The 13,483-nt window shown below is 36.9% G+C and overlaps 1 protein-coding gene across 1 annotated transcript in view; it reads right to left on the bottom strand.

The window, feature by feature from the left end:
- Map3k2 (mitogen-activated protein kinase kinase kinase 2) overlaps positions 1–13,483 on the bottom strand; it is a 62,489-nt gene that overhangs the window by 23,775 nt on the left and 25,231 nt on the right. Inside the window, exons 2-5 of the mRNA XM_028762746.1 lie at positions 8,029–8,098; positions 3,865–3,983; positions 2,357–2,397; positions 770–869 (exon numbers count right to left, since the gene is read on the bottom strand). Of these exons, the coding sequence (XP_028618579.1) occupies positions 770–869; positions 2,357–2,397; positions 3,865–3,983; positions 8,029–8,032 (264 nt within the window). The 5' untranslated portion in view covers positions 8,033–8,098. The remainder of the gene's footprint in view (positions 1–769; positions 870–2,356; positions 2,398–3,864; positions 3,984–8,028; positions 8,099–13,483) is intronic.

A 13,483-nucleotide genomic window follows, 5' to 3' on the forward strand; every position in this document is an offset into this window, starting at 1 on the left:
CTTCCTTCCTTCCTTCCTTCCTTCCTTCCTTCCTTCCTTCCTTCCTTTTTTTTAAACAGGGTCTCTCAATGTAGCCCTGACTATCTTGAAACTCATTATGTTTGCCTCTGCCTCTGCCTCCCCAGTGGCAGGATTATAGCATGTGCCACCATGCCCAGCTTAGACTTTTATTTATTATCACAAGACTTTATGTATTTCCTTCAAAGATCTTCAACTCCTCTGCTATCTGCTTCTTCTACAAACCTGTGGCACCTATGCCATAAAAGGCTTCAACTCATAAACCCTAACATTGGGCCAATAAAAAAAGTATTTTCTGAAAAAAATTAACTAAAAATTTTAAAATCCCACTAACAGTAAGAAACTTCAGTTACCATCTAATCCAATTCTACTCTCAAGATTAAAAGAGGTTCCCTGAAAATACAATGAGTCCTCAAGGTCACAAGTACTGACCCCAAACATCAATACAAGAATCTAAAGCATTCTAACTAATACTAGAATGATTCTAAGTATCTTGGGGAAGTAAGTTCACTGAATAAATAAAAGGACACAATGGAAGCAGGGAACAGCGAAGTGGAGTCTACTTCCTCCCACTGTATAGTCTTAGTTGTGTGCACAGCAGCACCCCCACTTAAGCAGTAAAATCTAAGTGCACATCTCACTCTTCTAATGTACCACTTTTTTACTAATCACCAAATAACACAATCTCTTACGTGAACACACTAATTTTCCAAAATCAGGTCTACTAAAAATAAAAATGGCTTATCTTTACCTCGTTGTTGGTATAGTGTAGATCCATAGACTGCCCAAAGGCAATTTTAGACTTAGACCTCAGATCTTCTAGTTTAACTGGTCTAGTAACCTGCAGGATTCTATACAAAAATAATTTTTAAATATTTTGTCAGAAACAATATACTTACAATAGTTCCATTTTGTTAGATAAAAAAAATTAAGTAAAAGTTATAACAAACTATAACTTGATCAAATATAGAAATTTTCAAAACAAAATTTATGATTAAAATGTGTTTTATTCTAATTATAAAGATTCTCCAAGTTTTGTTTGTTTGTTTGTTTGTTTTTGTTTTTCTTCCCAAGACAGGGTTTCTCTGTATAGCCCTGGCTGTCCTGGAACTCACTCTGTAGACCAGGCTGGCCTCGAACTCAGAAATCCGCCTGCCTCTCCCTCCCAAGTGCTGGGATTAAAGGCCTGCGCCACCACTGCCCAGCCAAGATTCTCCAAGTTTTAAATTAACAATCACATAAATATTAAAGCTCAATATAAAGTGCTACTTAAGAAAGTGTTTAAATTTAATTAACTATGTGACATATGTGTAACAAAATGCAATGACACTGTTAAGAATAGTAAGTTCCTCATCCTATGGAAATCAAATTCTGATTTTTGGATCCTTATCAATTCAAAATCTTAGCACATATTTTATGTAAGCATCTCTAAGACATCATAAAAGAATGAAGTGAAATAAAATGATGGCATTTGCTTCCTCTATTCCTAAGGCCTGGCCAGCCCAGGGAGCATGCACTAAGTCTAGAGAATACCATATCAGATTATTAGCTTCACAGGGATGAAACCACTTCCGCATTCACTTTATAAATCACATACTAGGTACAGAGCTGAAGGAATGGAAAAGCTACCAAACATGTAGAAAATAATCCCAAATAAGGAATAGGTCAGACAATAGTTTATTGACATGTAAGGTATATTCGTTTTCCTTTCTTTTTTTTTCAGTGCATCTAGTGAAACATGTCCATACCTTCAAGTTATAGGACTTGTGAGAAATTTTAGATTCCTTAAGATTAGCAGGCATTTTACTAATACAATGAGACACTAATAACAAAACAATTATCTTCTGTGCTCCTGTGAGGTCTTTTTGTCAGCCCTCACCAGCTGCACTTTCACCCTGAGGCAGAGACAGCAGGAGACACCAGGCACAGATGGCTAAGCTTACATTCCTGCTGGTAAGTACCTGCAGCCACTGTTCCAACTCACTACTACAATACTATTAACAAGATATACACCACAGCATTGAAGCCTTTTGAGGATAGTCAAAATTTTTATCTAGTGAACATAAAAGTAAATAGTAAAAATTTAAACTGTGTATTATGAAGCGATCTTATTTACTTTCTAATTTCGCAAAGCAAGCACATTCAGTATTTCCAGTGGTTAGCATGCATTCTGACATACCCTATTTCTCACCAGTCTAGGTGCATGTTACCCATTACCAAAGATTATTTCATTTCAAAACCACAAAACTTCATTCAAATCTAAACGAATCCTAACAGCTTAACTAGAATACACATTTTATTATATGATTTAATTAATGTGTAATATTTCCTTGCTTACCTTTTTTCTCCTCTATGTTCAAATTTGACTCGGACATCATTCTATAATAAAATAGTATCAGTTATAATCATGCAGGGACCAGATAAATTTTTAAGTCATTTTTTTCCTTAGTCTACTCATTTAACACAGAGCAGAAGAGAGGGGGTTTCATTTTCAAGGTGCAATTCCAATCACCTAATGTCTGCCAAAAAGCTGAGTTGAGAATTACATTGTCACTTCTGACAACAGGAATGAACACCAATATCTACTCATGCAAGAAGGACCTGAGCTAAGGAAATGCAGAATGTTCTCCTGTTGTCCTTCCTCTTCTGTGTTTTAAGACCTCTGAACATATGCTTGTTGGTTTGCTTGTCTTCCTTGTTAAGTTCAAAACTTTCACTTCTTCTCTTAAAGGAAGTACTTTAAAGCTTCTTTTCTGCATATTCAAATTGTCAGTACTTTACTCTCATATTTCAGTAGTCAATCCCATAACTTAAATAGCTTCTAAATATACAACATGGATACAAACACAGAAGTATACATGTCCTAGAGTAAAGCAGGACAATGTGAGGTTTCATTAGGCGACTTCAAATGGCATGAAATTTAAAATATAGATCTGCTTATGTCTACAGCATTCCATCTGTTATTTTCTGATCTAAGCTGACCATGAACAACGAAACTGTGGGAAGAGGGAACTCTAGTATTTCACTTTCTATGCTTTAGCTCATGTTAGTCTTGTTAACAGGGATCAAATCACCCCAGTTATAAGTATCCAGAAGAGACTTCTAGGGAAAACAAACAAAATAAATTGTTTATCTTGGGTAGTAGTAAAGAATGCATGAAATAGTAACTTTAGCAAGCAGCTACCACTCAGCTTTTAAAAATGTATATTCATTTTTTTCTTGTCACTATTTTTTAAATACTATACTTACACATAGCACTTATATTGCATTACGTATTAAATATAGGTATAAAATTTAAAATGTACTTATTGGATAATGCACTAAGAAACACAACATTTAATTCAAGATATAAAAGAAGTCTATGAAATGAAAGTAATTCAGCCAGGCAGTGGTGGCGCACGCCTTTAATCCCAGCACTTGGGAGGCAGAGGCAGGCGGATTTCTGAGTTCGAGGCCAGCCTGGTCTACAGAGTGAGTTCCAGGACAGTCAGGGCTACAGAGAAATGCTGTCTCGAAAAAACAAACAAACAAACAAACAAAAACAACAAAAAAAAGAAAGTAATTCAAAGAACAACAAAATACACTTATTAAAATACTACTTATATTGGAATTAGAAAGAGCGCTCCTTGGTTAAGAACACACACTGCTTTTACAGGGGACCAAAGTTCAGTTCCCAACGCCCATGTCAGGTGGCTCAGAGGCACCTCTAACTCCAGCTCCAATGGGATCCAGGACTGCTGCTTTCCATGGGTACCTACAATTTCATGCACAAACTCCCTCAGAAACACATTCATGTAGTTTAAAAGTAAGAAAAATGAAATCTTTTAAGTATTACTGAATAAATACCTGTTTTTTTGGTGATGAAGGTTTTGTTTTTCTGGTTTCTTGTAAAGATAATGCTGGCCGACTGGCCTTATGAAGGACAGCCAAATCTTGCATGATTGAATTCAAAGCTTGCTGATCATCTGGGTATTTAAAAAAAAAAAACATAAATACACATACATTTTAAAAAGAACTCTAATGTCAACATATATTTATCATACTCATCAAGCAGAATTTATAATGGAATTTAATAAATAAATGAATTAGTTGGACTGGAGAGATGGCTCAGCAGGTAACAGTGCCTGCTGCTCTTTCAGAAGACCCAAGTTTGGTTTCTAGCACTCCCATTGAACAACTTACAACCATCTGCGACTCCAATCCCAGGGAATCCTTTACCCTATTCTAGCTTCCCCAGGTACCCACACACATGTGATACACACTCATAGATAAAATACATCCTTTACTGTTAAAAACAAGGTCTCTGTGTAGTCCTGGAACTATGTACATCAGGGTGGCTCTGAACTCTCAGATATCCACCTACCTCTTTTTACCAAACAAAATGTTAATTGTGTTACAAGAAACATACACACATACACACACACACACACACACACACTCACCCCACCTCTGAGAAAAACATCAAAACTGCTTAAGTCTCAAGCTCCGCATAAACTAGGCATCTACACACGGGACATTTTTGCTTTAAATATTTTTTATTTTACTTATTTTCTATATTATTTTTAACTCTGTGTATGCGTATATGTGTGTGTGTGTGTGTGTAGGTGTGTAGGTGTCTGTGTGTGGATAAGTGTATATGAGTGCAGGTGCCCACGGAGGCCAGAGGTGTTCCCTAGTGCTGGAAGGTGGCTGTGAGTCATCTAATGTAGATGCTGGGAATAGAACTTAGGTCCTCTGAAAGAGTAGTATGTGCTCCTCATAGCTGAGCTCTCCCTCCAACCCCATTTATAAGAGAGGGAGGTAAAGTTATTCTAATTCGTTCAGTGACTTAACATCCTGAGTCAAAACAGCCCTGCTAAAACAAATTCTTTTCTATGGCTCCTAAACAAGACACAAACCAGATATCAAAGACCTTAATAATAATAAAAAAAATATGAGGAAAAAAATAAACCTTGTGTAAACATAATCTTCCTTTACCAACTATACAAATCACAGACTTCATTTTAGAGATGTTTTCTTCTTACTGTTACTTACAGGAAAAAAAACAAAACAAAACAGAAAAGCTCCATCTATGGACGATGGCCTACTAATACTTTGAAGGTTTCTCTCAAACTTCTTCTCAAGACTACAAACATAAAAAAGTGTTTATCGGGCTGAAGAGATGGCTCAGCAGTTGAGAGCACTGGCTGTTCTTCCAAAGAACACAGACTGATCTTCCAAAGGATGCTAGGTTCAATTGCCAGCAACCACATAGCAGCTTACAACTGTCTGTGGCTCCAATTCTGGGGGATCTGACACTCTCATACAAGTGTACATACATGCAGGCAAAACATCTATGCACATAAAATAAATACATCATTAAAAAACTAATAAAAGTATTTACCAAAAAGACCAATAGCAATTTAAAAGTAACAATGTGAAGCTGGAGAGAGGGCTTAGCAGTTGCAAACACTGGCTCTTCTTGCAGAAGACCAGGGTTCAGTTCCTAGCACCCATGTGGTGACTCCAGTTCCAGACAATCCTCTGGATTCTTGTCTCTTTTATACACCACAGGCACCAGACACACATGTGGTGCATAGACATATAGCCAGGCAAAACCTCCACTTACACACAAAAAAAATGTTAATCAAAAGTAAAAATGTAAGAAAAATTCATTCCTTAGGAAACAGAACCCAGAAAACTAAAAGAAGGACTATAAAGCATAAATTTTTAGTGTCTTCCAAATAGTTTTCCTGTAAAATCATAAACATGTACCCTATCTAATGCCAATCACAAACTATCTGGAAGACTATGAGACAACAGATTTTTGCTAGTAAATCAATCTACTAATTTAACAACAGATAAATCAAAGAATCAAAGGTCTTCACAATAAAAAATTTTAAATGTAGCCATTATTCTGAGCAAAAATTTATCTTCCTGGAGTAATAACAAAAACTGTTCTGTAAAAGAAATTATTAAAAGGAATCTGTAATTCAATTGTCCCAAAAGTCATTCAACTATATAAATAGCTAAAATATATCCTTTGCTGATTTTTAATATTCAACATAGCCTATAAGTTAAAGTATCTAGTAATTAAGTAAAATCGTAATGCTTTTATTAATAAATTCCAGGTTAGGTTATTACATTTACTATTTATTTGTGTGGGTGGGTGTGCACTACAGTGCTTATGTGCTTATAGGAGTTGGTTCTTGCCTTTCCCCATATGAGTCCAGAGAATCAAATTCAGGTTTGTCAGACATGGTTTCAAGTACCTTTGCTATCTCACAGGCCCCAAGAGAAAAACAATTTAAGATTTTTTTTTTTAATTTATGTGTATATGTGTGTACCTGCCTGAGTTTGTGTGTGCCACATGTGTGCAGGTGACCATGGAAGCCAGAAGGTTTGAAGATACAGATGGCTATGAACTGCCTGATGTGATGCTGAAAACTGAACTTGGGTCCTCTTTGAGAGCAATGAGCACTCTTTAACTCCTTAGCTATCTTTGCAGCCCTTAGAGAAAATATTATAACCTTCTTAAAAGCATCTTTTATAAAATATTTTTTCATGGTGTTTGCTTAGTCAAACAGTAACTGACTCGGTTATAATGTAATCACAAATAGTATGCCATAAAAATGTTCATACCAGACTGTCCATTCTTGATAAAATTTGTCTCAATTTGAGGAAGCTCAGACTGATCTCAAATAGAGTAAAATCACTTGGTATGACACTCTTTAACAATGTTAGGATCCTTGGGGCTGGAGGGATGCCTCAGGGTTTAAGAGTACTGGTTACTCTTCCAGAGGTCCTAAGTTCAAATCCCAGCAAGCACATGGTGGCTCACAACCATCTGCAATGGTTAAAAATCAACTTACTATATAAGTTGAAGTACAGTGAATAAGAAAAGTGAGAGGCAAACAGGAGTGAGCGAGAATGTATGCAGTCTGGAGCTATTAGAAACTTGCTTAGAGTGGAGAGGCTGGGTTCCAGAGGGTACCACATGCAAGGCACCATGTGCGAGGCTACCAAGAGGTGGAAGAGAAAGAAGCAGGAATGTGGAGCTTTGGGTCCAACTACATACAGTGAGAGTACACTAAGCCTTCCAAAACAAGACTCATCTAAATGTCTTTTTAACTCTACCACCTACATTGTGTGTGTGTGTGTGTGTGTGTGTGTGTGTGTGTGTGTGTGTGTGTGTGTGAGAGAGAGAGAAAGAGAGAGGGGGGGGGTGTGAGAGGGAGAGAGAGAGAGAGAGAGAGAGAGAGAGAGAGTGTGTTTTCTTAAACAGTTGGTTAAAAAGTGAGACAAACTTTGGCAAGTAAATGTCAGAGTTATCAGGATCAATCTCAGTTTAAAAACAGCATACAATTAATTACTCTGTCCACTTTTCTCAATTTAAGGTCAGGCAGACTATTTGCTCTACTTCTAATGTCTGTCTAATTGCTGCCTCAGAACAGAACCCTCAATATTAAGGAGAAAAGGAGACAGAGAAAAAGAGAAAGTGATGGGTGCATAAACTGAATGCCTGAAATCCATCCCTATTGGGCATACTGCTTCTAAATTAAACTTACAATGCCACAGAATATTGCAAAAGAAATTGTCTCTGCACATTGATGACTTGATTATTTACTCAATTATAAAATCTGATAACTTACCACCTTAGTTTCTAAACAAATCACAAACACCTGAGCACTTACTTTCAATTTCTCTACTGGTACCTGCAGCAAATGCTCATTCCAAAACTGTCACAACAGAAAAAGTACTTCAACTCAAAACTACTTTGTTTTGTGTTAGTTTTGGTGGTACCTGTTACTGAAGCCAGGGCCTCACAGATGCTTAACTATTCAAGCATTCTCCTACTCCCTAATGCTTCAGGTCCATTAAGTAAAATGTTAACTACATCTGTATCACACGTGACATAAATCTCCTGTATCATAAATTTCTATATAAAGTTTATTGTAAGATAAATACTTTATTCTTCATCCTATTCTTTTAATTATAATTTTTTTAAAAATGCTTTTAGCTTAAACTTACCCATTATGGCGACCAGCTCAATAATTTGAAAATTAGGAAAATGGTTCTCCCATCAACATTCTTTATTGCCCTAAAAAGTAAGAAGACAAACACATTAATTAGTAAGAACTAGAAGAGAAGAGGCAACCACAAAAAAAAGTAATAAATGTGTGTGTGTGTGTGTGTGTGTGTGTGTGTGTGTGTATAAATAACACTAATGAGGGATATGTGTATGTGAGTGGACACTAGAAATAATTTATAAGTTTTTCAAAATACGTAATACTAGGGAGCTGAGCATGTAGGTACCCTACCCTTCCCTAGCACACTAAACTCTTAATATTCAAGAAGAAAAGCAGGTGATCAGCAACAAACATACTGTTTCTATAAACAGCTTAGACAAAATGAGCCCTTATCACAACCCTCCTTAAAACTCAGTTCCTGGGTGCCATTTTGTAATCAAACCTTTCTAACAATATGCAGTCTTCCTGCCATATTAATTTTAACAACAATGGGAAAATAATACATTGTTAAAATTAAAAAAATACATGAAGAATAACTGTAACACTGGTCAGTGGAGGTGCATTACCTTAATACCAACACTCAGGAGACAAAGCAGAATCAAAAAAAGGAATAATTATACCTGTTGCTCAGCACAAAATATATATAATTTGTATAAATGTAAGGAAGAAAGACACAAGTATGTGAGTGTGTATACTCCTGTCATTACATTGGTATCAACCCAACTACAGTGTTTGGAGTTATAAGGATATTCACTGTAGTCCCCATATGAATCACTAAAGAGTAAATCAAAAATAGAGCAAGAGAGTCAAAAACGTAAAACAGCAAACTACAAAACACACACAAAAGGTGATAATGTAGAAAATGAGGGAAAAAATGTGACACACAGAAAACAGAAAATAGTAGACAGATATACTTTATTAAATTATATTAAATATAAATGGAATAAAAACCAGTTAAAGGCAAAGATTACCAGAACAAATTAAAAGCAATTTTCTAACTGATAAACGGACAAATTTTAAAATCAAAGGCAGGCCAGTAAGGGCTACAAAGTAAAAAATAATTTCAATAAAATACTAGCAAACTTAACCCATAACATTAAAATAGAAGTATTTGTGGTAGTGGTGGTAGCAGCAGTAGTAGCAGTAGCAGTAACAGCAGCAACAGCAGGAGACACTGAGATGGAGACAGAGACTACAGAGACGAAGGAGACGGAGGAGATGATGATGATGATAATGACGATGAAGAAGACAAAGAGGAGGAAGAAAAGGAGGAGGAGGAGGAAGAGGAGGAGGAGGAGGAGGAGGAGGAGGAGGAGGAGGAGGAGGAGGAGATGGCTACAGAGATAGCTTAGTGGTGAAGAATATTTCCTTTTCTTGTAAAGGATCTCAGTTCAATTCCCAACAGCCATATGGTGGCTCATAACCATCCACAACTCCAGATCCAGAGGATATGACACCTTCTTCTGACCTCCCTAGGGACCAGACATGCATAAGGTACACATAATACATATACACATACATATATAATACATACATGCAGGAAAAACTCTCATACATGAAATAAATAAATTTTTTAAAAAATACTTAAAGGATTTCATACTGCGATATATCCAATATAAACAAGGTAAGCTCAACACACAAGAATAAATACAACAAACTACATTAATGGAGTAAATCCACATCACATGAAGGTCTCAAATGCATCCCCTCTAGCATAGAATACCAATACTGGCTTGCTTCTTTGTTTTGTTTCAGTTGTTTTAACTCATTTCTAATCAGTTCTATCTGTATATATTAACAAATAATATTATGGAAAAGAAATCAATTCTACTGTAACAATAACATAAAAAAGAAAAGTGCTTAGGAATATACTTAATAAACTCAAAGCTTGTATAGTAAAAACTACAAAACACTGCTGAATGAATTAAAACCAGGAGTGATGGTACACACCTCTAATCCCAGCACTGGGAGGCAGAGGTGGGCATATCTTTGAGCTCAAGTCCAGTCTGGTCTACTGAGTGAGTTATAGGATGAACAGGGCTACATAGAGAGACCCTGTCTTGAAAAACCAAAGCAAACAAGCAAGCAAACAACAAAAAAAAGTCATCTATAGATTCAATGCAATCTCTATCAAAATTCTAATATCTTTTTCCAAAAGTGGAAAAGCTGATTCTCAAATTTATAAGGCACTCCCAATGGGCCAAAAAAAACAAAAAACAAAAACAATTTAATGAAGAAGAAAAGAAGGTAGGGGACATACACTTGCTATCTTTAAACTCATTATTATGATCAAAATGGATGGAGAACCAGCACAGGATAAAAGTAGGTGGAGTAGGACTGAGTCCAAAAATAAACCAGCACCCAGGATCAGTTGAATTTTGGTAGAGATGTCATACAATTCTATGTACAAGCTGATTGAATATAACCTTACAAGTGAGCATATGTGTTTCTTCATAGCCTTAGATTAAGCCAGTTTCTTAAGTTTCAAACCATACCATAATCACAAATCATTAATATCATACAACATCACAATGATAAGCAATAAAAGAAAAATAAATTATACTTCATCAATTTTTTTAAAGTTATACAGTGAAGGACATGGAATATAACTCCAAAAATGGGAGAAAATACAAATTACATATAATAATTTCTGATAAAGGTCTACTGACTAGAATCTATTAAAAAAATATTATAACTCAACAATAAGACAATCCAATTATAGGATGGTCAAAGGATTTCAGTAGAGATTTTTTCCAAAGAGGATACACAGGAGCAGAACCATTTAGGATAATGCTCAATGTCATGAGCTAAGCCGGGGACTGTAGACTACCACCACAGGGCCAGACCACTTCAGTAGGACAAACATGAGCAAAAAAACAGTGGCAAATGGCCTGAAAATGTGGACAGTAGAAAACCACCATCTCCATTTTTACACATATTTACAAAGACCTGAAAACAGAACACACAATAGCCTGTAAACTTGGCCAGGGAGACAGTCCAATCAATAAAGTACTTGCCACACAAGCGTGAGAACCTGAGTTCAATTCCAACAACTCACATAAAAAGCTAGACATGGTGGTGTGCACTTGTAAGCCAGGTCCTAAGGGGGCCAAGAAAGGTAGATATTTGGGATTTGCTGGCCAGCTAGTCTAGCCTAATCTAAGAGCCCACGTCCAAGTGAGAAACTGTCTCCAAAGAAAGAAACTGGGGATGGGAGGGTGGGGAGGGGGGAAGGGGCAGTAAAAGGAAATAAAATCAGTGGACAGAGGAGGAAGAATACCCAAGGCTGATCTCTATTCTCCACACATGCACACAAACACATATACTAACTTTAACACATAATTTTTTAAAATATTTTATGGGACCACACAAGCATGAAGAACCTTGTTAGAATAGGTTTCCTCTAGTCAAATATGGAATAATGATGGATTGATTTTAGCCCACTAAAAAAGGAAACAGAAGCAATGAACCAACAATTGAAGGAAAATAAAGCTTTTCTTACAGCATATCAAATTAAAAAAAAAAACTATAGCAATCTACAGATTCAATGCAATCCACATTAAAATCCCAACTCAATTCCTCAGAGTTAGTAAGAGAACTTCTCAAATTCATTTGAAATAACAAAAATCCCAGGATAGCAAAAACTATTCTCAACAATAAAAGAACTTCTGGAGGAATCACCATCCCTGACCTCAAGCTGTACTACAGAGCAATAGTGACAAAAATAGCATGGTACTGGTAGAGACAGGCAGGAAGATCAATGGAATAGAATTGAAGACCCAGAAATGAACGCACACACCTACGGTCTCTTGATCTTTGACAAAGGAGTTAAAACTGTCCACTGGAAAAAGGACAGCATTTTCAACAAATGGTGCTGGTTAAACTGGAGGTCAGCACGTAGAAGAATGCAAATCAATCCATTCTTATCTCCTTGTACAAAGCTCAAGTCCAAGTGGATAAAGGACCTCCACATAAAACCAGATACATTGAAACATAAAACCAGATACATTGAAGGTGGGGAAGAACCTTGAATACTTGGGCACAGGAGAAAAGTTCCTGAACAGAATACCAATGGCTTATGCTCTAAGATCAAGAATTGACAAATGGGACTTCATAAAATTGTGAGGTTTCTGTAAGGCAAAGGACACTGTCAATAGGACAAAATGGCAACAAACAGATTGGGAAAAGATCTTTACCAATCCTACATCTGATAGAGGGCTAATATCCAATATATACAAAGAACTCAAGAAATTAAGACTCCAGACAACCAAATAACCCTATTAAAAATGGGGTACAGAGCTAAACAAAGAATTCTCAACTGAGGAAACTCAAATGGCCGAGAAGCACCTAAAGAAATGTTCAACATCCTTAGTCATCAGGGAAACACAAATCAAAACAACCGAGATTCCACCTCACACAAGTCAGAATGGCTAAGATCAAAAACTCAGGTGATAGTAGATGCTGGTGAGGATGTGGAGAAAGAGGAACACTCCTCCATTGTTGGTGGGACTGCAAGATGGTGCAACCACTTTGGAAATCAGTCTGGTGGTTCCTCAGAAAATTGGATATAACATTACCTGAGGACCCAGCTATACTACACCTGGGCATATACCCAGAAGATGCTCTAACATATAACAAAGATACATGCTCCACTATGTTCATAGCAGCTTTATTTATAATAGCCAGAAGCTGGAAAGAACCCAGGTGTCCTTCAACAGAGGAATGGATACAGAAGATGTGGTACATTTACACAATGGAGTATTACTCAACTATTAAAAACAATGAATTCGAGAAATTCTTAAGTAAGTGAATGGGACTAGAAAATATCATCCTGAGTGAAGTAACCCAATCACAAAAGAACACACATGGTATTCACTCACTGATAAGTGGATATTAGCCCAGAAGCTTGAAATATACAAGATTCAACTCACAGACCACATGAAGCTCATGAAGAAGGAAGAATAACTGGGGGTGCTTAGGTCCTTCTTAGGAGTAACAAAATACTCAAGGGAAAAAATATGGAGACAAAGTGTGAGACAGAAACTGAAGGAGGGGACATCTGGAAACCATTCCACCTGGGTATCCATCCCATGTGCAGTCACCAAAGGTAGACATTGATGTAGAAGTCAGTAAGTGCATGCTGACAGGAGCCTGATATAGCTATGTCCTTAGAGGTTGGCCAGAGTCTGACATATTCAGAGGCGGATGCTCACAGCTAACCATTGAACTGATCAAGGGGTTCCCAATGGAAGAGTTAGAGAGAATCCTGAAGGAACTGAAAGGGTTTGTGGCCCCATGAGGAGAGCAACAATACCAACCAACCACAGCTCCCAGGTCTAAACCACCAGCCTGGGAGCACGTAGGGACCCATGGCTCCAGCTGTATATGTAAGGGAGGAGGGCCCTGTTGGGCATAGGTGGGAGAGGAGATCCTTGGTCCCATGAAGGCTGGACGCA

Source organism: Grammomys surdaster, unplaced genomic scaffold (genome assembly GCF_004785775.1).
Source record: "Grammomys surdaster isolate TR1022 unplaced genomic scaffold, NIH_TR_1.0 135, whole genome shotgun sequence".
Lineage (NCBI taxonomy): Eukaryota > Metazoa > Chordata > Mammalia > Rodentia > Muridae > Grammomys > Grammomys surdaster.